Genomic DNA, 27,367 nt, shown 5'->3' on the forward strand with positions numbered 1-27,367 from the left:
GATATGAAAGTAAGAACACAAACAAAAATATAAAAAGTTGCAAAGTTCTATTTGAAATTAAAACCATTTTTCTCAATTAAAAATATTCTCACTAAAGAGTGAGTTAATGATTGTTTTGATTAATTTTGCTTATAATGAACTTGTAGATGCTTATGTGCGAATAATGACACTTTAAATAATCTTGTTCAAAGAGAATTTATGTTTGTTTTCACTTAAAATAATGTCATTAAATGAGTTTGTTTGAAGTAAACTTAGAAGCTTAAAGCTACAATTGTGTCACACATTAAGTAACAACACAAAACTATTTATAACTCTTTGTGACTTCTCTACCTTAAACCACATATATGTTATTACTTAAACCATATTTATATTCTGTGACACTCCGTGTGCAACAAATATTTTATTCATTACAAAAAAAAATATTATCTTTTGTTTATTTTGTGACGAATTTTTTATTCCATTACTAGTTAATTAAAAACCATAATGTAACTATTTTTACACCAATATTTTTAGAAACAATATATTTATTTGTTGGAAATCATAATAAGAAAAAAAAGTTTGACACAAATTATATACTCATTATAAAATTCATCACAAACAAATATATTTTTAATATTAATTATTGGATCAATAATAGGTGGATAAAATATTTTTAAGACAAGTTAACATAAAATGACTTTTTTACGTTATTTTGTTATATAACTAAGAACTATATAAAAATAATATTTAATATTTTAAAATGTTCTTACTATATTGAATGTTAATCTATTAATCTATTTTATTTTAATGGATTAAAACATGCTGTAATTTATTAAAATTGCCAATTTTAAATATATACTATACTTTTAAAACTTAATAAAATCAATCAATTTGTTTTTATCAAGATTAACGTTCATGTATGTGTGTCCACATTTTTTATTTTTATCATTACCATTTCCAAAGTCATAATATTACTATAACAATAAAAACGATTCAATATTGTATATTTATTAATAATTCTCAATTTAATGGAACGAATAAATAAAAGAAATGAAAGAATGATCAATTTGATAAAGAGATATAAAAAGCAAACTTGTCAGGAAGAAAGTTTGAGCAAACAACGGGTTATCATTGCATTCAAGTTACAAAGACTCAATCTTCTGTAATGCAGTGAACCTCTCCCCTGCCTCGTGTGCGAGAAAGATTGCATTAGAAATCATAGACTCAAAATTCTATTGGCTAATTTGGAGAAGCTTCGACGTGACATTTGTGATGAGAAGAATATGTGATCCGTGAAGAAGGATGTATTTGGAATGAATAAGAATAAGTTGTTTTGTTCCTCGTACACATTCGAAAATGGTCGTCCGCCAAATACGGTTGAAGGAGGTCACAGTCACAAATTGAGTCATCGGTGAAGAAACCGCGACTGTCATTCATTCAGTTTTTGCAAATAAAGAATAAGAAACCAAATTATAAGAATGAATAACAACTATGATTTTTAAGAGAGCTGAAGATATGAAAAAAAAAGTTTCACGTCATACAAAACGTTTAATAAACTGCTCAACATTCAAAATAAATTTAAAATTGGTAACTGTTTTTTACAAAATAATAGAATATTAGTTTTAAAAATAAAAAATAAAAACAGTTTCCAATTAATTATAAGAATAATTAGTTATTTATTAAATGTTTAAACAAATAATGAAATGACTGAAATGTCGTGTTATTGTCATTATGCATCTGGTTTTTATTTTTATCAATTATATATAGTTATGTTTAATAATAAAAATTAAATAAAAGATGTCAATTAAACAAAAATAACGTTTTTGTATTCGTACTTTTTTTTTTATCATTTATATATAATTATGTTTAATATTAAAAATTAAATAAAAGATGTGAACTAAACCAAATAATAAGAAGAGATAAAAAAAACTATAATTCTTAAGAGAGATGGATACATGAAAAAAAAAATTGTTCCATGTCGTAAGAACGTGAAACACGCCTAATAAACTGTTCCATATTTTTATTTATTCCACGTTTGATAAACTACTCCACCTTTAAAATTTAAAATTGATAATTACTTTTTACGATGACATGACAGTATATATATTTTTTTTTAAAAAAGCAGTTTTCAATTAATTATAAGAATAATTAGTTATTTAGTAAATATTTAAAAAATATGAAATGACTGAAATATCCAAAAAATCTCATTCATCTCTCTTTCAATTCAAAACCGCCTATCCATGTATACAAATGTTTTAGAAAAAATAAAAATAATGCAATGCCCATAATGATGAAATAAAATCAAATATTTAAATAAAAATAAAATAAAAAAATAATTGAGAGCAGGAGAATCTTCTTATATATAGATATAGAAGTATAAATAAAAAATATTATTCTAATACAGAGAATTGTTTGGTTAACGTAAAAACACTTTTAAAAGTTTTTTACTAAATCAATAGATTAAAATTAAAACTCTTAGACTCAGATAAAGATAATTATTGTTATTTAGATTTTACAAGTACATTTAGAAATTATTATTATTTTTCTTTCATAATTTTTGATTTATTTTTTATGTGCTTTTATTTCTTTTTCTATAAATTTTGAGTTATTCATTTTTTTTATCAAATTTCTACATTAATTGTGTTTTTTATATATACAATATATAACCGAAGCAAAAATGGAAAACATAAAATAAAAATCATATCAAAAATTTATTTGTATATCATCTATTAATCTATTTTAATAGATTAAAATATATTTTATTTTGTTAAAATTGTCAATTTGATGAACGTACTATAATTTTAAACTTAATAAAATCAATCCATATATTTTATAAAAATACAAAAATATTATTATGATATTCTAATATGGAGAATTGTTTGGTAACTTGAAAACCACTTAGAATTTTTTTACTAAATTAATAGATTCAAACTTTTAGATTCAAAAAAAAAATATCCACAATTGTTATTGTTTATTTTTTACAATCTTGTGTACATTCAAAATTATTATTATTTCTCTTTTATATTTTCAGATTTATATTTTATGTGATGTAATTTCTTTTTCTATAAATTTTGTGTTATTACTTTTTTATCAATTTTTCTACATTAATTACTTTTTATATATGATAATCGATGTAACAATGGAAAACGTAAAATAAATGCTTTGAAATTCAGAATGAAATTACTATATTTAAATTACAATTTACAAATCACCCGCGTAAAATTAAAAAGAACCTATAAGTAAACAGAAAAATACACAACATAAAAAAATAAAGACAAAAGTACAAAATTGATCAAACACCATATTCAAGTTTGCAAATCAATTAAAAACCGTTTCATCTTCTTAATAAATTTATAGACAAAAAGGAAGAGCACATACATCCAAGATTTTGGATTGATAAAAAAGAACTGAAAATATTATTTCTTTAGTAACAATGAGTGTTACACCATCATGATCAAATAATTAGAAAACTACCCTAATGAATAAGATAAATCATAGCAAAAATAATAACTTAATGATCCTAAATATATTTATTGATTGTCTACACTTGTATTTTGATGTGGTTGTGGTTGTGGGGAAGATTCATTCTTTTTGGAGCGAAATAAACAAAAGTAGACCAACAATAAGATGATAATGACAACAAATACAAATGTAATGTAATTAAGAAGTGTAAAACTTTTGAAAATATTAGATATATGAGAATGATGATCTTCCTCAGGAACATCACCATAATCTTGAAGAAGTCTACGATGATGCTCATTAACCAGGTCGGTAGCTGCAAAGATTGTTGTTGAGAACAAAAAAAGAATGCAAATACTCTTGATGAGTGACTTTGTCCACATCATTTTGTTGGAAGAGTTAATTTTGAAAAAAATGTAGAAAAATGTTTATGAAAGAGTTTGATGTGATGAAAAAAGGTTGCATATTCACTTTATTTATATATTAATTTCACAAAAAAGAAGTGAAGAGAAAATCAGTGTAATACATGCATATAATTCAATAATCATTATGAGAGGAAAGATTATTATTGTTCCATACTTGATTTTGTTCCCAATTACATTATAATATTTTAAATGAGAAATAAAATCATCACAACATATGTTACATTATTACATTATAGTAACAAAATTGTTATATAAACAAATTATCAATCAATTTTTTTTAAATTTTTTTTAAATGTGACTGAACTTGTTTATTTCTTTTCATAAAAACAAATAATTACCAAAATTATCTGGATTAATTAAATCATTATCTTATATTAATTTTTACTTTAAATTATAAAGCAATTATTTTGTTAAATTTTTTGAAATATATTTTATAATTACCATAATCAATTACCACGTGAATAAAATAATGTATTTATATATGATATATTTTTAGTTATTTTGAACAATCTAATTGATAGCATAATTACATACTTTTTATTTGGAAAGTTATAATTATGATATATTTTATTCAAATTTATAGTACATTTAAATTAAAATTTTCTAAAAATTTATTCTCATTATATATACTATTGCGCCATGTGCATCTGCTTTTTTATTTTTATTATTTATATATAGTTATGTCTAATATTAAAAATTAAATAAAAAATATCAATTAAATTAAATAATAAGATGAGATAAAAAGTATAATTTTTAAAAGAAATGAAGATATGAAAAGAAAATTATTTCACTTAGTAAGAATGTTTCTACGTCTAATAAACAGTTTCATGTTTAATCAACTGTTTCATTTTTGACAAATTACTCTACATTTACAAACAGTATATTAGTTTTTTTTTAAAAAGAAATAATTGAAATATCCCCTCTACCTCTCTTTTCAATTCAGAATCGCGCACGTATACAAAATATTTTAGAAAAAATAAAAAATAACACAATATTTATAATAATAAAATAAAATTAAATATTAATATAAAAAATAAAAGAAATTGAGAATGGAAAATCACCTGATAATAGAATATTTTTTTATTATGTTAATGAAGTTAAATTTATTTTATTACTTTAATTTATAAATATGCATTATTATATTTTGCTTGCGTACTTATTACTGTGTATATTTTGATATGAATTGGTTTAAATGAATTAATAGGATTAATATATATTATACATTTTCATACTATTTTATATCATATTAAAATTAATAATATTTTAAATAAAATAATTACCTATATTTTAAACAACAAATAAGTCGTTGTAAATATTTATTATTATTATTATTATTATTATTATTATTATCTATTGAAAACATTAGTATTTTTTTTAACTTATGTCATTTTATTTTAGATTTTTTTTTCCGAATTACTTACTTCATCTTTTCATTTTATATATATATATATATATATTGTCATTGATTTATTTTTATAGTCATATTTTAAACATAATACATATATGATTAAAACAGAATTTTCCTATAATTGAAAAAATACTATGTTATAAAAATATGGTTTCTTTTTTTAGAATTTAAAATTTATTTATGTTGTTTCTCTTACTATTTTTCATATATATATATATATATACACACGTTAAGAATTAAAGAAAATAAGTAAAATATATATACATATAAAATTATACAAATATACTAATAAATAAGTATAATGAATAAAATATTATTACCTTAACACTCATATAATTATTCTCTCACCATCCCTTTCTCTCTAAATATTTAGGTAAAACTAACAATTATAAAAGGCCTTTTTCCTTCTTACTAATATATTTCCAACCCGAATAGTTTTTTTCTTAATCTTTCGAGTTATTTATCTACTGTTGTTTTCTACCAGTTTTGTTTACACTTTGAGAGAAACTAAATTTATGTTCACAAGTTAAAATTAGTATATATATAATTTTATAAATATCATTTTATATAAATTCTATTATTATTTTTTAGTTTTCACTACTACGTAATTTAAAAATTTATATTTTTAGATTTTTTAATTTTTTTTATCCAAATAGATAAATAGCCCTTCTTGTACCTTTTCCTAACAAAATATTTCAGGCCACTTTTGTCTAATACAATCCATTTATTTATATATATATAATTATTTTAGAGAGAAAAAAAGCATTGAGAGTCCTGGTTATAGATTAGGAATAACAGCAGGTGGATGTAGGGAAAGTTCAATAGGCGTGGTGTTCGTTTCCACTTTGACTGATAAAAGTATGAATAAAAATGGTTTAATAAAAATAATACTGACAACCCTAAAATAAAAAAAATCAACTATCTTACAACAAACTTCACATATTTTTTTTATACATGTGAAAATATCATCATTCATGATTTAAATATAATTTTATACAATAAAATGAATATGTCTTGTTTTTTAAATTTCATTTTGTATTTCATCTTTTAAAAGTTAAAAAGTTGTTAGTTTTTTTAGTCTTTAAAAATTACCAGATATAATTTTAATATTTATAACTTACTTTAAATATATATTTCAAAATCTAAAATCATTATTTTTTATTCTTATTTATTTTTAATGTACAAAAATAATAGTTTCTTTTGCATGTTGGCTTTCAACACAAACATGTTTTTGGATTCTGTTGGTGTGGTCACAAGTTTAATGTTGTCAGCACTTTTGGACTTTTAATTGTTGCACTTTTGCAACTATGTATTTGTTGTGGTGCATATCTCGAACAGAGAGCAGATTGAAGTGTAATGCTTCCTAGACTTTGTTAAACTATTAAGAAAACTAAGTACTCTAAACAACTTGTGGTTTTGGTCTTTTTTATTAGTTGGTTTTGGTCTTTTTTATTAGTTGTTGTATCATTATGTGATGTTTTGGACTTTTAGTTAGGTTTTTATGTTTAAGTCATTTCATTTTCAGATTACAAAACATGTATATAAGGTTTTGAGATGATATGTTGTTAGGTTGTAATGAGTTCTGACTTGAAGACATCTAACCTCTTTTTTTTATATGAGTTGAAACATTCTTTAATTGTCACATTTTATTTAATATAATTAGTTTATTATAGATGAAAAAAAACAATGGAATTTTATATATATATATATATATAATTAGGTAGTTTGAATTTAACATTTACATTTTATCATAAACCTTCATTAAAATATGCTATGTAATATGTTGACTATAAGATCCTAAATTTTAAAAATAAAAATATATGTTTAAATATAATTGAACTAGTGTTGTAAGTTAAAAATATTAGATTACAAATAAAATTACAAAAAATGTAAGTTTCATAAAATCTTACAACTAAAACAAAACTTGAAGAAAAATCTTAAAAATAATATGAAAGAGTGAAATTAAAAAATAAGATGTGATATAAAGAAAGTGTTATAATTATAATAGCTTTAGGTGTCATTTGTGGAAGTTTGTTCAAGAACCAATGCTATTGGTTATATATTCATATGTCTGTTTAGTTGTTTTCACTGTCAAAAGAGTCCTAATATATAGACACACGTGCTACGTCTCTGCATTTGTCAGTTCTTCTCTACACTCTGAACCTGCTCTGCAACCACATTAATACTACTATTACACTCTCCTTAAGCCAAAAACATCAAAAATCTATAAACAACTTGTTAAAACAGTACCATCTCCATTCCAACAGTAAACCTAACACAGACTGCATGATTTAAAATCAGGTTTATAAAACATTTACTACAGTAAATATAGATTAAATTTAAAAATCAATTTAAATTATTCAAAATTATTTCACATATATTACAGATAAGATTATATGATATATAATTGAGAACAAACTACACTTTCTAATAAATGAATCTGTGAGTATAAATTATATTTAAAGTTATTTTTTAATAGAATTCTTTAAGTAGTTTGATACCATTACACAAATTTTTCATATTTTGTCATATTGTTATATAAATATTTTTTAAAATTCAAACCAGAATATGTTAGTCCAACAAGTCAGAATGTGTAACGACAGAGTAATAGTATAGAAGGAGAAGATGCTAGATGTGTTCTATTCATAACGCAAAAGGTCATTTCCTTTAACTGTTGAATGTTTTACAAATTTGAGGGGAGACTGCAAACAAGTGAGAGAGAAATAAGGATTTTCTGTAGCTAAAATGCATGGTATATTACACCTTGTTCTCGTTCAGGTATTAGGGTGCCGAGAACGATTGTTTAATGTGCCCGTCGGTCGGTTACTTCAACCTTCAATCTTCATCTTTTACTACTTTTTTTCTTTATTTGTCTCGTCTCGCACTTGCTCGTAAATTCGGTAGATAACAACGTACTTGATTCTTAGAATCTGTATTATTTATATTATTTTAATGAGTCTTTGTTGGTTGACCGGATTAGGAAATTAGTTTGTGTTTAGGATTGTGCTAAGTAATTTTTAATTATAAGTTAACCGTACTGACTTGGTCAACCCATGACTCGTCGCTATGGATCGGTCGATCACGCGCTACCTAAAAGCCTTTGTGATACACAAGTGAGCGATCAAATGATCTGTAATACTGACAGAGTCTAGGTGAACGTTCGACCGATCAACTTCAGTACACACCTCTTAATCCACCATTAACGAAGATATCTCACTCTTTTATCATATATTATATAACAAAATCTCTAGGTCTAATGATTGTAATGATCATATATAACAAAAATGCTCTAACCCTCTCCTTTGGTGTGTTTTGATCATTAGTGCATGAACCAATCTGCAATGAGAATGCATGTGAAGCTAGGTAGAAGAAGGTGAATTCCCCTGGTAACGTATACATCGATGCCTCTCTCTCTTTCTCTGACGTTGTTGTTTCTGTTCGCAGATCTAAGAATTAAATAAAACAGCATAGCCTGCACAAAGTCAAAGTATGGATGAAGTTTCCATTGAGAGAAGAAGTTGAAATGAAAAGCAGAGACTGTGACGTCGCCGTGTCTGTGTCATAATAAGGTGGCTACCACTGTTTTTGAGTTACTATAATTACAACACTCTCCATCTTCTAAAACCTATGCCAAATACGCACATTTTTAGCCTCCCAGGTCTACCTGCTTAATTCCTGTGAAAAATTATAATTAACACGATAATGGTAATAGAATATGTAAAAGTTCAAAAATATGATTATAAATCATGGTGAAAAAACATAAATATAACTCTCTTTTTTCATTATCTTTCTGTTTATTATTTCCTCTGTACCCTGTTTTCCCTCTACCATGCAAAAAGTTTAACAGCTGAGGCCAACATGTGGATAATACTTCCATGAGAAAAAACAAAGACATGTTAACAAGGCCTATGATGTGATCTTTGTCACTTGTGATTTTTACAACATTAATTATCTTGTACAACAATATATTCAATTTGAATCCGTGTGGTTAGTTGAGTTTTTGGACGCGTTAGGAAGAAAAAGTGGACTGAAGAGTCATGGAAACTATATGGGTTGTGATGAGGTGAATTAAGATTCTAATTCATTATTATTTATTAATTAACAATGCCAATGTTCAGGTGTTTTGATTGAAAGTGAATAGATACGAATAAAGTAGAAAAATAAATAGTTACATGTGTTCACGCCTCTGCATCACAGACTCACACGGTTATTGTCGTACACGGACACGAAGATACGTATAATCTCTAAAATATAGGTTACGGAGACACGAATCTGTATATTATATAATTATGAATTATATAAATTGACAATAAAGATTTATATGCACAAGTATGTCCCTGATTATTTTTTGGAGCAGAAAGATATTTTTCATGACTAGTTCAAAATGATTTGTTTCTTATTTTTATAATCATAATAAACATTTATACAATAAATTTGCGTTTTTAGAAAATTAATATATTTTTCCTTTTTAAAATTGTGTCAGAAGCGTACTAGAATTATCAGACATCCAACAAATACTTTTGAATTGGACACTTCACGGATACGTGTTCGACAAGTGTTATATGAGTTTCGGTTTCCGTTACGAGTATCCGACACCAGCACACCATTTAAGAGGAGTGTCCAAGTTTCATAGCTTCACACACACGATAAATAAACATAATGTATGTTACTAATTTTTTATTTTATTTATTTTAACGTTTTTATTGAAAATCCAAAAATTTATAAGTACACAATCTAATATTCTTTCTACTCTTATACTGTTTTTTTATTGACTTAGAAAGTCTCTTACAAATTTCTATATCAAACAACTCAACTTGTAGATTTAATAAATTTGAGAAGAATTACCTCAAATATTTCAGTATCGATGTTTCCATCTCATAGATAGACATGAGTTATCAATTATTGATTATTTTGTAGAGATTTTATGAGGGTTACCACTACTGTTAGTTATGTGGAATTTATGTACATGAAATGACTTCTAATTGTCAGTTATTGTCAGTTTCTTTCACCACTTCAATACCTTACACTTAATTTCTCCTTTCCCATTTCTGTTCAAACTTGCAGCTTTCTTTTTGCATACAATTTGTACGCCTAAACTGTAAACTATTGTGTGCACCAGAGACAACAAAATAAGATAATAATAAATAACATTAATAATTCCAATTTTTGTTTTTTTTTAATTCCTTTTGATTTGTGGGAAATTATAGTTGCGCAACAAACTTGTCCAATTTTAAAACAATACAAGTATAAAAGGAAATCAATTTATAAAAATATAAGATAAGTGATAAAAGCAACTATAATTTATCAAAAAGTTCTGTAATATTGTTCATCTTGTTTTTCTTCTCCCTTCACATAAACCACATTGACGTATAATTTGGAGTTCAAGTTCATATGTTCTTGAAATTTAGTATCTTCCTCATTTATCAGTTTACCTTCATTGAACAGCACACTGATCTCAGACTAACAAATAAAAAAACACTGTACATTGATGAAGGAAAAAAGAAAAAGAAAGATAAGTAACATGCAATAACAAGAGGTCATAGAATTAAACATTTGAAGGAAGTAAACGTTATCATTGAAGCAAAGAGAAGGTCCTCTTGCCTCTTTGTTCTTCTAGCAACAAAAAATGGAGGATCGAAAGAAGTGGCTAGGGGAAGGGTTACAAAGCAACACCGAGACTTGAAATATAATTAACTTCAAAACTTGTGTTTTTGTTCTATAAATTAACAAGTAACTACTTAACTTTGTGCTGTTTCCCTAGCCTGAGTTCAAGATCCAAGTCTTCGATTCCATGATGAAGTCCAAGTGAGATTTCCAGAGGTTGAAAAGCCAGGCCTTCGTCCTTTGAACATGGTCTGAGGAAAAGAGGAAGAGAAGAAATGGTATTTTTTAGTCTCTTGCAACTGATTTTGGGTGTGTCCCAACAAGGAACGATTGGTGATGAATTTTGGCCAAACATAGAAGTCAGACCCACAGACAAACTTGTTTCAACAAAATCACTGCATCCCAAGGCTTTAAAACTGTACTCCTTTGCTTTGACCACCCTTTCTTGTTCTGATTTAGGAGACCCCATTTGTCCCAAGATAACACAGTTTTGTTGTGTGGATATACATGAGAGTGATCTGGTTGTTGAAATTGTAGTTGCTTGGCTAGAGTAGTTATGAGGATGAGTAAGACCACAATTTAACTGGGTGGAGATCAGTGGTGCAGAAAAATGATGATTATTACCTAATGAGGATTTGATGGTGACATCATTTTGGTGATGGTAATGATGAGAAAAGGGTTCATAATTGTGATGAGCTCTGAGGTTTTGTTTGAGCCTAGCCCTGTCCCTTCTGTGGATATTCATGTGACCCCCAAGTGCTTGAGCAGACCTGAACTCTCTCTTACAAAAGGTGCAAGAGTAAGATCTTGGAGGCCACATGCTCCAACCAAGACTCCTCCTAGTTGCGTCTTCAGCAAAAGCCCTTTCTTCCCAATTGTTCTTCCTGACATCTCCAATAATTGGTGCTTTATGTGGCTGTGAATTCATGATTTGTTCTCTCCTCACATGCATCCAGTACTGATAGTGAGACCCCATGATATCACATGCAAAGAACAAGTGCTGAATTGAAGCTGAGAAAAATATGATAATGGCTAGGTTCTAAAGGGAAGAATTAAGCCATGAAAATAGCAAAGGAGTGAAGTGAACTACACAGATGTTAAAGTGTGCATGTCCCTCCAAAGATAATTGAAAGCAACTAAGGACTCTATGACCCAAAAGAAAAGGACTAGCTGTAGAGGTTCTGAATCTCTTTAGCTTTTCTAGCACTGCTCTTTTTTTTTCAATGATTTTATTTATGACTATTTTTAAAAAAAAATTGACTAATCATTTTCGTAAGCTTTTTCATTTATAAAATTCAAATTCAACATTTTAATGTAAATGCTATTGTTACGAGACATTTTTTAGTTTCTATCCAGTTTTTTCTAAGTTAATGACAGTTAAATAGTATATATTACTAAGTAATTTATAAGATAAAGTTTGAAATATGAGTAATTTGAAGAATATGGTTATAAAGATAAAATATAATTTACAGATAAACTGTAAAGACAAAATAGAATATCAAAATATACCCAAAATGGGTCTCTTTGTGTTTCACAGGGATGAAGGAGACACCGGTGATGATACTGAAGTGGATCCTAGAAGCTTCCATCAACCTACATGATGTGGTAATAGTGTTGAAATAAGAAACTCGAACACTCCTCTTAAATGACATGACGTGTCTGTTTCAGACACATATAACGATACTTGTAGGATATTTATCGGTTAAGTGCCCAATTCAAAAAATATTTGTTGTATTACTAACAATTCTAATACGGGTCTAACAAATTTTTTGAAAAGACAAATACATTAATTTTCTAAAAACTCAAATTTATTGTATAAATTTTTATTATGATTATAAAAATAAGAAACGAATTCTTTTGAACCAATCATGAAAAACATTTTTATGCACATAAATATTTATTGTCAATCTATATAATTTATAATTATATAATATATAAATCCGTATCTCCGTATCTTACATTTTAGAGATTATACATATCTTCATATCGTATCAGTGTCCGTTATACATATCTTCATATCGTATCAGTGTCCGTGTTAGAGGGTTTGTGGTAGATAGATAGGTGTTAACTAATGCCAATGTTATGCATACATGAGCAAGAAATAAAAAAAGTAGATATAATATGATATACAGAATTATAATTTTTATAATATAATAATCAAATAATGGATTGAAACTGACAGTAAGAATAGGTCATTTATAAGACTGAACCAGCACCCTAACCTATAGGATAGGCCCCTGTAACATTTTACCACTCCGAGCAAATTGATGTCTTAAAATGTTAAAAAGAATTACCTACCAGAATTTATATATTTTTCTCTTCTAATTAAAGGATTAAATTTAAATTTCTATTACCTGGCAGAGTTTTTTCCTTAGAAAAGAGGCTTTTTTTATATTTATTTTCTAGAATACTGGGGAAAAAACAAGAAAACTACCAAATTAAATTAGTTCATATAGCTGACAAATAAAAAAAAACTGCATTTCAAAGTGTTGATTTTCAAAGGTTAAAGTGTTTTCTTTGTATTATAAAATTTTATAGCTTAACTAAGAGTCAAAGATTTGATAATCTAAGACACAAATCTTTTGCATGTGTCCCTAGCTAGCTCATAATCTTATAGGTTTTCCCTCCCTTGTCACGTTAAGCTAGACTTCAAAGTTAGGAGTATTTAAAAATTATATTTTTTACTTTCTCCTTTTTTTTTTCACTCCTTTCAAACACACCTTTCATCTAGGGATGATTTTAAAAGTGTTTGAATAAAAATTAATGAAAACATGCTAAAATTATTAAGAAAAATTGCAGGATACCAATTTATATTTTTAGTAGAGAAGAAATGAAATTATTTTATGTAAAATTTGGTGTATTGGTTGGTAAGTTTAATGAATAAAAGGTTCAAAACTAAGAACTAAATCAAACGGTCTATTATATCTAAATAAAATGTAATCGGTGGGATAACATATGATAGATGGTCCAATAACAGTCTGATAGCGGATGGTCTGATAAGTCCAACAAATACTTGCTATGATAGACTCAAAAATCATATTACGAAGCGACTTTAAACCTTTTTTTTATTAACAAAGAATAAATAAATAAAAAAATGAAACACTTCAGGGCTGTCTCAACCCTTATACAAAACCCCAACACCAAGTTTCCTAGTATCCTGCCAACTGGGAAACCGACAGATAATGCACTATAGGTCAAAGATAAGATTCCAGACCGGAAACAAAGACCTACAAATACAGCGGACTTTAAACCTAACTCAACCTCATAAAATCGGCTCATGAGATTGAGGTTTGCACCCACTTATATACAATGAAATGTTTTCATCTCTAGTTGATGTCAGATCTCCAACAAAAAACATCACAATAAATTTATATAGTAAATTTTAACTACAAAATTGTAGAATAGATTTATAAATATTAACAAGAAAACTAAGTATAGTGTGTCTTTTTATGTGATACCTTTTTATTATAATTTTATTGCACAAATTTATTATTTTTAAAATTATTTAACAAGTTATAGTAAAAAAAATCATAAAAACCAATAACCCTAATTAAGATTAATATGAGAAAACCCTAGTTAGAAAACTTAGTTCTACATATGAAATAGAAATACTTTCTTACTTTCTATCGTTATACACATGAGTTCTTCCAATGGATTTCAGAATTTGAATGCTTAATATTCAGTGAGGGTTCTGAAAGACACTCTTTGAAGTATTACATTGAATTGGTCTTATCAATTAAATATATTACTCCCTAATTCTTGTATTTTTATGAGCAAGAATAAGCTTCTGATAAAGGAAGGATATGGCTGCGCACCATTTGTGATGACATAAAGGAATTAATGGAACTACTCGTGCATTTGTGTTAATGTTCCTGCACATTTGGAACTGAAAACCATTAAGATATCAACAATTAATTGAGATTCAAAAACCATCATAATTAAGGTCGTATAGTTTATGTGTAAATATTCTAAGTTATAATTGTTGTCTTCATTTTATGTGCACTTATTTTATTAATTTAATATCTTCAAATTAATGGAATTAGTGATTTTAAGAATTGAGTTTAAACTTAGTTTAAACTTAAGAATTGGTTATGATAGACTCTAATATTATATTAAAAAGTTTATTTAATTTATTCTTTTAAATTTGACTTGAAAGATGAAGTTTGTTTTCACTTATAATATTATAAACTTGACCAGATACGGATATATTCGCATGTAAACCTGAACACAGTTACATACAAATCTCAAATCCGTATGTAACAGTTACCTGTGACAGTTTTACATACAAATTTTTGTCTGTATATAACTATGTTTTACATACAAATTTATTGTCTTACATACGAATTTGAGCGGTATGTAATACCAAATTTTCTTGTAGTAATATTGTAAATTAGTTTTATCTCTAATCGATGTAAAATTGACAACATTAAAAATTAAAATTTTTAATGTTAACACTTTTGAAACCATTTTAAACATAATTTTAAAAATATTATATAATCAATAGTTTTTCAAATAACAATCTATCCTTGAATGACAATGTAAATAAAAAAAGGTTTAAATGTGTTTAAAATTTGTAATAATAAAATTGGGTTTAATTTTAGTTTTCGAAAATTCTTCTCTTTTCCTTCACATTTTTATAGTGTTTGTTTTTAATCACTATTATTAATAATTCTAATTAGTTTACCGCTGGCATGACTAATAAAATGAAGAATATTGATAGAATAATTAAATTAATAAAAGAAATACTTAAATGTGTTTTTTAAGTCTTTATAAATTATTATAATTGTTTTAGTCTTCGGGAAAATACTATCATTAATTATATTGTTTTAGTACATCATTTTATTATTATTGAAAATGAATTTTATCATTATGTGATTCTCAACCATTACTTTATGAGGAGTTAGTTTTGTTTGTTTTTTTCTAAATGAAAATTTGAACATAAAAAAACCATCAAAACCTTTTTGGTGACAATCACATTTTTCAATTTTGTTAAATTTGTATTAGTTTCCATAACATGCAGGGACAAATGAGATATCATGTGATAAGTTATGGCTTGCTCTGCAAAATCTAATTTTAACTTTCTATGAAGTTAATGTTTGGGCCCTTACCTCAGTAGAATATTATATGAGACAATGACTCATGTATATGATATTAAACAGGTTTGTCAGATAGTACATTTTTCCTTAAACAAAAGGCAAAAGCCTCAATTGTCTTTTACATCTTCTGTACTTTCTGTATCAGCTGCACAACGTGATACTTTTTTATGCTTCTTGATAGGGAGAAAAGAAACAAAGCAAAAGAAGATAAAAGAGAAAAAAAATGAGTGAAAAAAAAGTAGAAGAGTGAAATTCAGATATCATATATATTATAAAATATTTCCATTTTTAGTCAATATAAAATCTCTAACACAGAGATTATGCATTTTTGTTTTCCTCCAACATCTCTTGACATAGAACCTTCCCTTCTTTTCTTTATCCGTTCCAAACTGCCCCAGAAGCAATCTTGAATTGTAGTGGTGCATGTTTGGTTCTGCTTCAACTCATAAATGATCTGCATGAAACCAGAGGCTATTAGAAGTAGCTTCTGCATTATTACTTCATCTGACATGGTTTTATTGTTTTACCATTGTTATATAGAAGTTGCGTTTCTTCTTCAGAGGCTCCACCACATAAATTTATTTTGAGTCTTCACTCGCCATAAAGTGATAATCAATTAGCATGCTGCCACCTTTTACAATTATTTCAATTTTCAATAGCAATTCCATAGCATGTGATGTTACTGTGTGATTTGTAATTATATTCCAAGAGACATTATTGTGCAGCATACACTGTTTACCATTCAGGCACACCCAATTCATAACAATCGGTTTTTCTCAGGAAATATGTTGGTATCAAAATGTAAATACCTTAACTGTGTTCTTGATTATCACCTTCCAATCTCTTAGACTTAATTCCACTTTATGTGATAAGCATGAGATTTATAACTCAAGAAGCTTTGTGCATCTTCAAACTATGAAAACTACCTTCTTAGTCTCCTCTATTACTTTGCATCATCTATTAATTGGAAATACTTTATCAGGCATCAAACTTCTTCTATCATCTTCTTTTTGAACTAGTTTTAGAATAATTTATTTCTATTTTTAGTCTTTTCTTGTGTTAAAACTAAAACTCTGTTCTATTCAAAAGAAACTTACTGTCACAAAATCATATATTAAAATTTTAAAAAAATCAAATTATTTTTTTGCTTTTATTTTTTTGAATTGGTTATTTTTTTCTTCACAAACAAATTTTTATTTTTCCCACTTAAAAACTGCACAAGTTTTCAGTTATCTTTCTTTAAACAATAATATCACGAGAAGATTTTATCAAAAAATATATTTATTTTTAGAGAATATTCTATAGAGTAAAATATAAATTCTTTTACACTCATTATTTTAGTAATAATATTAAAAAAGTTGTTAAAAATACATTTTTTTAAAAACATCTAAAATGGGAATGGGAATGGTTTGACTACGTTATAAAAGTTACATGTCAAAAGATTTTTTTATACATAATACCACTTGAAGTTGTTTATATAAATAATTATTCTTATTAATTGTTAATATTTGTATTACTCGTAGAGAAAAAATGAAATTATGCAGTGAGAGGTGATATTGGTGCAACTTGTTAATAAACATTCTCATTACTGACTTGGATTTAATATTTTGTCATATAACATGTATCTGTCTATATTAAATTAAGATAAATGTTAGACATTATCTTGTTAAAAAATAAAATATCGGTAAGAGAATAAAAGTTAAAAATTTATTAAAAAGTGTTACTTATGCAATCCATCGTTTTTTAACATACTTCAACGTAATTTATTTTAATAAAATTGTATATCTGTTTATAAATCTTCAAAACAGTGATAAATCATCTCCATAAAACACGTTAAATGACAACATTTTTTTCATCTTTTACATTGACACCTCTCCTCTCCTTTTTTCATATTTCGAATTTTAGAGTTATGACGATATTTTATGGGATTAAAAATACATTCTGAATTCTAAAATACAGAATATAAAATTATATTCCAATTTCTATAATTGGAAAAATATTTTTTAATCCAAAAAATATCTTTCAAATTTAAAATATAAAATATATTTTGAATTATTCTGAATTTTAGAGTTTGAAAGATTTATACAATTTGAAAAATGAAAAAAACAAAATTCCTACATCTTTTGCCTAAGGATAATTTTGCCAGAAACCTAAGATACTCTCCATGGCAACCAAATCTTAAGAGTCTGTCTGATCCTGTGAGTCAAACTCCACTAAAGTTTTGGTGGATTGGTGAAAAGACCGTTTTCTGTTTGTTGCCCGTATCTTAGTTAGTATTTTTGTAATTCATTTGATTTATCATAAATACAAATTTACAAAATTACTAGTAATTAAGATATTCTGTTTTCCAAAAAGAAAATTACGTTAAGGTTAACAGTAAAATGCTTCACCATAAGTAACTTATATAAAAGTGATAAGTATGACTGGTATACCAAAATATCAAATGAAAAGAAATAGTCAAATTGAAGCGAAGCAGAAATCGTTGGCTTTTGAAATTGAATTTGTATCAGTAAAATTATCAAAATTCTATTTGGACTCTGAAACAATAGCATAAGTTGATAAATCAATGAAGGCATATTCTTGGACGTCCAAATATATATATTATATATATCTATGACAATTTCAAAACTTGTGTAGCTTGCATCATACCGAGTAAATTACATCTCGCAGCTAGGTAAAGAGAATATCGAGTTCTGTACAATTTAGTAAGGAAGACTCAATAAATCTGCAGTTAAACCAGCACAGGCCTGGTCTCATGGAGAGAGGAAGTGGTCTCTTGAAGAACCACACTACAAGGGCTCATTCTAATGTCTCAAGCCATAACATACCTTCAACCAAAAACCGTACACTAGCATCAAGCGTCCCAGTGAAAATGCGAATGCGATCTGAGATGTTCTGCATAATCACTTGAAGAGAACCCGGACAACCTCGGAACAAAAGAAAACCAATCAAGGACTGAGATCATGGGTTCAAAGGGACACAAACAAAACCAATTCAGGTAGCCAGGGGGCTGCAACTATGATTAACTAATACCAGGACCATCTTGACCTTCTGTTTCATTTGAAGACAAAGATTTGTTTTCATCAGATACCAAACCTTCAACCTTTTCAGTCTGTTTTTTCTGCAAAAGCTCGGAATCTTGCTCCGGGAACACCTCAGATTGCATTGACGGAGCAATATTATTTATATGCAGCCATGTCAGTTCCCATAAACTACTTCCATCTTCACTACTGCTCCGCACTAGTACTTGGCCTGTTTTCATAACAAGCAAAGTGTTCTTAAGAAGCTCAGGCACAAGTTCGTGAAGCTTCTCACTTCTCCTTCCCCTAAATTTCACCTTCATATAAGTTTCTAACCGACTTAGTACAGCCAACCATAATATGCTGAAGTCTGGCAATTCTGATAGATATTGGATTAACTGGAGGAAAACTTTACACAAGAGCTTCAAAGCAAGAACAAGTGTTCCTTCTATGTTCCGGTAGTCCTTTTGAGATTGTGTTTGAGAAATTTCAATCAGGTCATCAAGCACAGAGAAGATTACTTGATCAAAACATTGTAACCACAAGCTATGTGGGAGATTTATCGCAACTGATCCTGTCAAGCAATTTTGTAAAGATAACAACGAATGGTTTCTAACCTCCTCTCTCTGGTCTAGACATAGTTTTTTTAGTCCCTGAACTAGACGCAACCACATGTCCCCAATATCCTGCAACACCTTTGCCACTTCCTCTTCTTTCGTTGCTTGCTTAGCATCATTAGTCCACTTCTCTAAACAACTGACAGACCCTGACATAAGATCAAGGGCCATTACAGACCGTTCAACCTGTCCAACACGCGATTCAGCAAACTGCCTCGCTGCATCTATGCAGAGAACATAATTAGCTGGAAGCAAGTGGGCTCCATCTGACATTATGAACATCAATGCGTCAAAACCAGCCTCAGCTGCTTCCAGGTGTCTAGCAGTGATGGAAAGCAGTGATGTAATTGTCCGCCATCCAAAATGAGATCTAATATGAGAGGCATTTGCCTTCATGAGGTGACTAACTTCCTGTGTTATCTGCTCATAGTATGCATCAGCAACACGTGCATCAAGCTTCAGGACAAGCTGTAGAGACCTCAGAAGTTCATCAGTAATGTTCTCTTTATAGGGAAGTAAGCGATGACAAATTCGTAAAAGGCCAAAAACAGCCTTCTCTACCAATGCACAAGGCATCACAGTTGACTGAACAATGTTGGCAATATGCTCATAAACACCCTGCCAAAGAAGCTCAATTCTATCCCGGTTATTCAGAGTGATTGCTACCAGTAACTCCAGGCAGAAAACTGAAGTATCTTCATCCTCAGATGTGCTGTTCCCTTTCTTAGGTCTCCCTCCTGCACTAGTGATTGCTTTTGCAAGCTGCAATAGAGATTCAGCTTGCAAAAATTTACTCTCAGAGAATATGCAGTCAATGTGACACTTCTCAATTGTTTGAAGGGTGCACTGCTGAGCAACAAGCTGTTCTTCAGTAGGAACTGATTTTGGCTCTTCAGCCCCAAGATATAAGAGTTGACTAAACCTGCTCATCAATCCTGAGGATCTCTTTGGAGTATTTACAGATGGAAGACGCGATAAAGATAAAGTATTAGTATTACGCTTCCCCCCATCCTCAGTTTGTGAAGAAACCTCCGACTCTTCAGCTGCATCACTGGCCATACGAGCAGGAAGAAGCCCTAACCTGTGAAATTTTAAGATGCAATCAAGAATATTTCTCCACCCTGTGCGGATGAAATCACCATACCTATTTGCAATAGTGAAAACTGTCTCAGTTGCCATTCTTGCTTTCATGTCATCTCCAAAGGCTAGGATTGACTCCTCAACAGCTAATGGATCAAAAACAGTAACAAACTTACAAAGTGACACAACCAAATCATCCAGTATATTTTCAAGATGATAGTAAGCTGATATCTTTGCGACAGCTATGAATCCATCCATACATGTTTGGTATACCTCTGCATTCTCGGCATTATCAAATACAACAGAAATGGCAGCAATGGTTGGACCAGACAATATAGAAAACATATCATAATCAAGGTATGCTTTGGAATCAGAAACGATGAATGGAGCAGATTTTTTTGACTTGTGCTTGAGATAAATCCACCGACTTGGGGTCATTTCAGGGAAACCAGAACCTTGCTCAGGAGTTGTTCGAATCTCATTCTTACAAATTGAATGGTAAAGTTCAGACAGGAACTCTCGAGGTAGATCATTGCCACCATTTATTCGCCTATTATTACGGATAAAATCCTCTTCTGTCATCTTCTTTTTTACCTGTGAATTGTGCTGATCTGTGTTGAGCATTATAATTGAGTATGATAACAACAGAGCAGCATCCTTATTGGCTAGGATCTGTGCAGACTGCTCATAATATCGTTCCGAGAAAGCTTCAAGCACCCTCTGTATCTTCTGTGATTCTCCAGGCAGTCTGAAAGTCTCCAAAAATAGGCGTAGGGCAGTATCTAACATCATGTCTTCGAAATCAAATGTTCTAGCAAATTCATGAAGAACCTCAATGCAGAATTCATCATGATTTCCTAGAAAATCACCAATGAGATTCTTATCCAACCCAGCAGTGTATCTGAGAAAGCAGGCAACACTTTGGGCATCAAGTTTGTCAGGTAAAAGATGTGATCCTTGGAGAAACTCAAGACCTTTCTTAATATCACGATTAAAATGATCAGCGCCAATCATCAATCTTTTCTTGAAGTACTTTTTCCGGCATACAAAAGGAACCCAATTTTTTGGATCACAAAATTTTTCACACTTTTCCTGCCAGAAGGGAGTATACTCTTCAAGATTCACAGGAGATTGTTCTGAACTTAAAGATCCATTGCCTATCCTTTCAGCCATTCCATGCATAACAGCAATAAGACCATCCAAAGCAATAATATGCATGGAAGTCAATGGACTGTTCACAGGAAAAGCACTTTTGGATAACAAATTAGCAATGTCTTCAAAGACATTACTACAAGTTAGGTCACAGTCAAAGTTAGCATACATCTCCACCATGAATGTTTTTTGCCTGCAAAAGTCAACAAGGGCCTCCATGACAACTTCCTGTTGCTGATATGAAGCACCATATTTGCTTTGTGCAAGCCTCAAAATTACACAAGAAAAAAATGCTTCTAGCTGTAATTTGAGTTCTGTACGAAGATGGTGATACAAATTTAGAACAATGCTACATACCATTGAAAGTACAAGAGGACTCATTGACAAACCAAATTGCATAAGATTGCGGAATAATTCGTCCTGAATTAAGCTCAGCAATCTAGGGTGTCGGTGAAAGGAAGGCCCTCCCAACTCTATGGCTGAATTAATCAAAGTTAAGGCAAAAAGAGGCACATCTTCATCAAATGCTATAGTGTTTGATCGAGGACTCATTCCCATATGTTCAGCAACGTTCAACAAAGAACACAAAAAGTGAAATATTTCCACCATGCAGGGAATCCCATATGGTTCATTTATAAGCTGCAATTCATTCAGATCAGCCTCTTTGCCACTGCTAGAAATAGAGCTGTCTTCATCCACTACAGTGGCTGCCACATCACTCACAGTACTAGAAGCAATGCCTGTGGATAAGGATTGACCATTACTAGAAGAAGTCAAGCTCCCATTCTCCAATTGTCTATTTGCAGAATTATGCTCATTATTTAGCCCACCAATCTGTTGAAAAAGTGACAAAAAACTATATGAAATTTACAAGTTTGTGAGCGTCCTCACTCACATTTTGCAGCATTAATTGCAAATTTATTTGTCGTGATGTTACATGAAAACAATCTCTCTAACCCTAACTAGTGACAATGCATAAATAGCCTCTAATAATAATTTTCTTCTTTCTATCTTTTACCCTTTTATGAGAGGTGCCACACAATGATGCATGACAAGGGGCCAGTTATTACCATACACACATAATTTTCATGTGGTTTTCCTAGAGAATATACTTAGGGATGGAAGATTTTAGGTAGTCTTAGGGTAATTCTGAGAAAGTCAAAGTCCAGCTAAGGTACTAGATACAGGGGAAGCACTACCTTAGAGGTCAAAAGGCCCTCTCCACCTTAATATATAAACTATTTTTTATCTGCAAAAATATGTATGTGGACATTCACTTATATTTTAAATAGCATATGGATGGGCAATTTTTTAGATGGTAATATTTTAAATATAAGAAAGCTCAATAAATCAATTACTAGTCCCCTTCTTAAATTTGAAGGGAAAGCAAGAAGATAGGTCTCACGCCAATTTAGAATGAACTATAGACTTTAAAGCCAGGTTTAATCAGATGATCAACACCGTAAGATATCTAAGAGTATGTCTGGGAGTGAGGTTCTAGAGGGAAACGGAAGAAAGGGTAAACTTCGTAAGAGATACACATGTTTATAAAAAAAAATAAACAGATAAAACATTAAGTTTATGTTAATCTACCTTTTTTTCTTAAAAAAAGGCTTAAATATTTTTTAGTCTCTATAAAATGAGCGACTTTATGTTTCTCACTGTAAAAAGGTTTTCATCCCTCTAAAATTTTAAATCTTTGCTTTTGGTTCCTGTAAAATAAGTTAAATTTTGTTTTTGTCCACAAAAACCTTTTCTTTAATTTTCACCCTCCAAAATCTGAAATCCCTCTAAAATTTTAAATTCTTGTTTTTGGTTCCTGTAAAATGAGTTCATTTTTATTTTGGTCCACATAAAGATCCTTTTCTTTAATTTTCACCCCTCCAAAATCTGAAATCCCTACTTTTGTTCCTTAATATTCATTTCATGGAAGATAAATAATATTCGTTTCAGGGATCTAAAAAAAATTTAAAGTGACACACGCTAAAATGAGACTACAAACACTAGTGAGTGTCATCTAAAATGATCACTTAACCTTTCGTTAAACATAAATTGTCATGTAACAAGGGGCAAATGAAACCAGGACTAAAAATAAATGATTTCATATCTCTAAGGGGTCAAAACCAAAAAAGAGTTTCAATGCCCAAAACTAAAACTCGCTCAAAATATATTTAAGCCTAAAATGTTACCAGATTAAAGAATATTTATGAACGATGAAAAAAAATTTCACCTAAAACCTCACTCTCAATTATATCTTAAAACTCCATGAGTCCATTATAGTTGGCATGCAATTTGTAGGGAATAATAAATTCATGGAAATTATAAAGTTGAAACAAGTAATAAACAGTAAAGTAAGCAGATGGTAAATAAACTAACGAAAATTCATTTTGAATGTTCAGATTTTGTCAGATGAGAAAAAATGAATAACAAATAATAGCCAAACAAAAATTCATGCATAAATTTGAATCGTACTCCTTAGCCCAAGGTCCTAATTTTTCCTTACAACCATTTACCTTCCCTAGCAATTGACAAATAATCACAGGAAAAAAATGAAATTGCAGTTTAAGGTAACATAAATGCTATACCTCTTTCTTTAAAGCAGTGCTGCCATTTACCAATGTAAGTTCTGTGTTGTCAATATCTTGAAGGTGAGAAAAAATACACCGAACAAGTTCATGCATTGTGTAACGTGCTATCCGCTGCAACAATTCACTTTTGCTTCCAGCTTGGTGAACTATACGGAAACAAGTATTTACTATGGTGCAAATATGTTGGTTACTCAGCATCATAGAAGCTTTGCTTTTCACACATGCTAGAAGAACTTGTAATATCTTCATTAATACCACTTCTTCCGATCCAGGATCAGTCACCTCAAACCTGCAACTTGTAACAGCATCAACTACCAAGTGCATGGCATCCCCAACACTAACAGTATTTTGATCAATTACATCCAATGTTAAGATCTTGTAAACAGATGATAAAGCGACACCAGTAATTGGTGCACCAGTTTCATCTGATTGAATCACATCCAGAAAAGGCTGTAGATACAAGGTAGGGCTTATGACATGCCACTGATTCTGCCAAGAAAAAATTTGCTTCCTTAGTGACTTCAGAGACTGAACAAGGGAATGCTCCAAGTGATCATCATCCGACATATAATGAACTCCCCATCTAACATTTCTTCTCATGACAGCCAAAACAGCACCAATTTCTGCATTGATCATGCATGCCACAGTAATTTTGTCGGGATACCCAGCATTGCACTGCCCAGATCCCTCTTCTATAGCATTGATACCAGTTTGCGTTTGCAACTTTACATGTCCCATTTTGTCAAGCAGATCTGCCTGACATTTACCAATAGAACTTGCCAAGATGAAGCACAGCCCTACAAAAGGCAATAGTGATATTTGAAACAAGCAACCATCGCAATGTGATTTGGGGTATCCACATGCCAAATTGAAACACTAGTAACACACATTGTATCTTCAACATAGTTCACTTATGAAACATAGTCTACAAGAACCCCAAAAATCCATCAAGGAAGTATATGAACAGTTAATAATACATGAGCAGACCACATAAACAACAAGCATACAAACGGGCCCATGTACATAGAAAAATAAGGACGTTCAAAAAATTATACGAACGGATAAATCTAACTTTGTCATTGATCCAGTTCAAAATTATCTCATAAATCCAAGATTAACTCCACATAGACGTGCCAATCAAACAACACTGCATCTACTTGCTCAGTGGCTAAAGTGTCATGCCACCTACCCAATATTCAACCCACCAGGAACAAGCTACTCTTCTTACCATCTTACCATCGTCAACTATAACACTCAGAGATTCCTCCGCCAAATTCAATCTCGGGCAGAAAATTCCGAATTCAGTTCAAATCTTAGATCTAGAATCAAACATGAGTCTTTCGATTGAATCGATTGTAGCACACTAACAAGTGACAATGATCTAATCCACTGAGACATGACCCATTTTGAACTGAATCCAAAATTAAACATAAAAGGGACTCCAAATAGTGTCTGATGCCTTCGATTTCGACAATGAGATAAAGAAGACGAAAATTGACATCAAAATTGAAAAGAAAAAAAAACAATAAAAAAGTGGGATTGAAAATGGAAACACCTAAAGATTCGAGGAAGAAGAAGAGGAAGAACTTACCAAGAGCGAGATCGGGAGTGTTAGGGCACAAATGGAGCTGGTGTGTTACATTGAAATCATGGCTTCAAATTGAAATTTTCCTCTCAAGTTCCTCTCTTATGTCCCTTTCTCTCTCTTAGGACAAATTATTTCAAGAATCACTAATTTCATTCAATTTTGCCACATCGCTTCTGTATTATCACTGCAACAACGTATTTTTGCCTAATTTATTCATCAATGCTATGTACAACATTAACAACAAGGTTTTATAAGATTTAACATTAATTATAGATGATACAATAGTCAACGTATTTTGTTAAAAGAAAATTATCTTAGGTAGGTGAAATTTTTTTAACTTTAAAAAATTATGTAATTATAATTTTATAAGATTAAAAATAGTATATTAACAAGATTACACACATTTAAGTCTAATTTGTTTATTTATTTAAAAAATATTTGCTTACATAGTTTGTTTGGAGCTTTATCATTTAATTAAAAATGATCCTGATTATTTGGTTTAGCTGATTTAAAGTAATTATGAGAAAAACTTTGTAAATTCATGGTAGAGTATTTTGCACTTTTTGGTTGTGAAAAATAATAAGAAAGTTACATTGCTTATTAAATGAGTAGAAAAATATAATATAATAAATTATATTAGACATGTAGATCATGTTGTTAAAATAATAGGTGTCTTGAACATATCTATATATAATAAAAAATACTTTCCATATACACTTCTAAATATTAAATATATAATCAAATTCACAATAATATTTTATATATACTTCTAAATAATACTTTTATATATTTTTTAAAGTTTATATTACTCTTCTAGTGTCTTGTTTAGGTTTCGTAATCATTAAAGATATTTGGATAGTGGACGAGTGGATTGTTAATAGTTTATATATTATTATTTTTTGTCTCACTTATGAACATTTTTTAAAAGGTTTGTTCTTTTTTTTTTCATTTTTAGTTGTTTTATATAAAAAAGATGCTTATAAAATAATTTGAATGTGCAGGAGTTACATTTAAACATAGTAAGAAGATTTTCTTTTAAAGTAAATATTTTATGTTTTGTAAATTATTTTGTAACGTAGATCAAATGACCAATTCATAATTGAATTGTGAAGTTTAGGTTATTATACCTTTAAATAAAAAAAAAGTTGTATTTTACCCTTAAATATTAAATAGCTGTATTTTGACTACAAATGTTTGATTTAATACTTGTTATAAAAAATTATTCTTATTACTACTTTGAGTGAATCTATGTGGATACGAATTTTTTTGAGAAGTTTAAATCATGTTGTAGAAGATTGCACTATCCTCATATATGATAACCGTTCAACAATTTAACTTTAAAAAAATTAAG

General features: G+C 29.2%; 2 protein-coding genes across 3 annotated transcripts; both read right to left on the minus strand.

Annotated features, from left to right (window-relative positions):
• Positions 1 to 10,930: 10,930 nt before the first annotated feature.
• LOC137825343 (uncharacterized) lies at positions 10,931 to 12,013 on the minus strand. The gene has a single exon (XM_068631015.2). The coding sequence runs from the start codon at positions 11,849 to 11,851 to the stop codon at positions 11,006 to 11,008; it is 846 nt and encodes a 281-aa protein (XP_068487116.1). The 5' UTR covers positions 11,852 to 12,013; the 3' UTR covers positions 10,931 to 11,005.
• A 6,538-nt stretch (positions 12,014 to 18,551) lies between these two features.
• On the minus strand, positions 18,552 to 26,258 carry LOC137823631 (ARF guanine-nucleotide exchange factor GNOM). 2 transcript variants are annotated; one of them, XM_068628841.2, is made up of 3 exons: positions 26,020 to 26,258; positions 24,426 to 25,225; positions 18,552 to 22,674 (listed from the first exon to the last, which is right to left on the minus strand). In XM_068628841.2, exons 2-3 carry the CDS (start codon positions 25,164 to 25,166, stop codon positions 18,994 to 18,996), a joined length of 4,422 nt encoding a protein of 1,473 aa, XP_068484942.2. In that variant the 5' UTR covers positions 25,167 to 25,225; positions 26,020 to 26,258; the 3' UTR covers positions 18,552 to 18,993. The 2 variants fall into 2 exon arrangements, with proteins under 2 accessions (XP_068484942.2, XP_068484943.2); XM_068628842.2 differs by having other exon boundaries at positions 24,426 to 25,353; positions 26,020 to 26,237.
• Between the last annotated feature and the right edge of the window lie 1,109 nt (positions 26,259 to 27,367).

This window comes from Phaseolus vulgaris, chromosome 8 (genome assembly GCF_051622355.1).
Source record: "Phaseolus vulgaris cultivar YP4 chromosome 8, ASM5162235v1, whole genome shotgun sequence".
NCBI classification, from domain to species: domain Eukaryota; kingdom Viridiplantae; phylum Streptophyta; class Magnoliopsida; order Fabales; family Fabaceae; genus Phaseolus; species Phaseolus vulgaris.

Excerpts from the sequence above, each read along its gene's own strand:
- LOC137825343 (XM_068631015.2), bottom strand. The coding sequence starts at position 11,851 with ATGGGGTCTCACTATCAGTACTGGATGCATGTGAGGAGAGAACAAATC.
- LOC137823631 (XM_068628841.2), bottom strand. The coding sequence starts at position 25,166 with ATGGGACATGTAAAGTTGCAAACGCAAACTGGTATCAATGCTATAGAA. Across the intron at positions 22,675-24,425 it reads GCACTGCTTTAAAGAAAGAG|ATTGGTGGGCTAAATAATGA; the intron begins GTATAGCATTTA and ends CTTTTTCAACAG.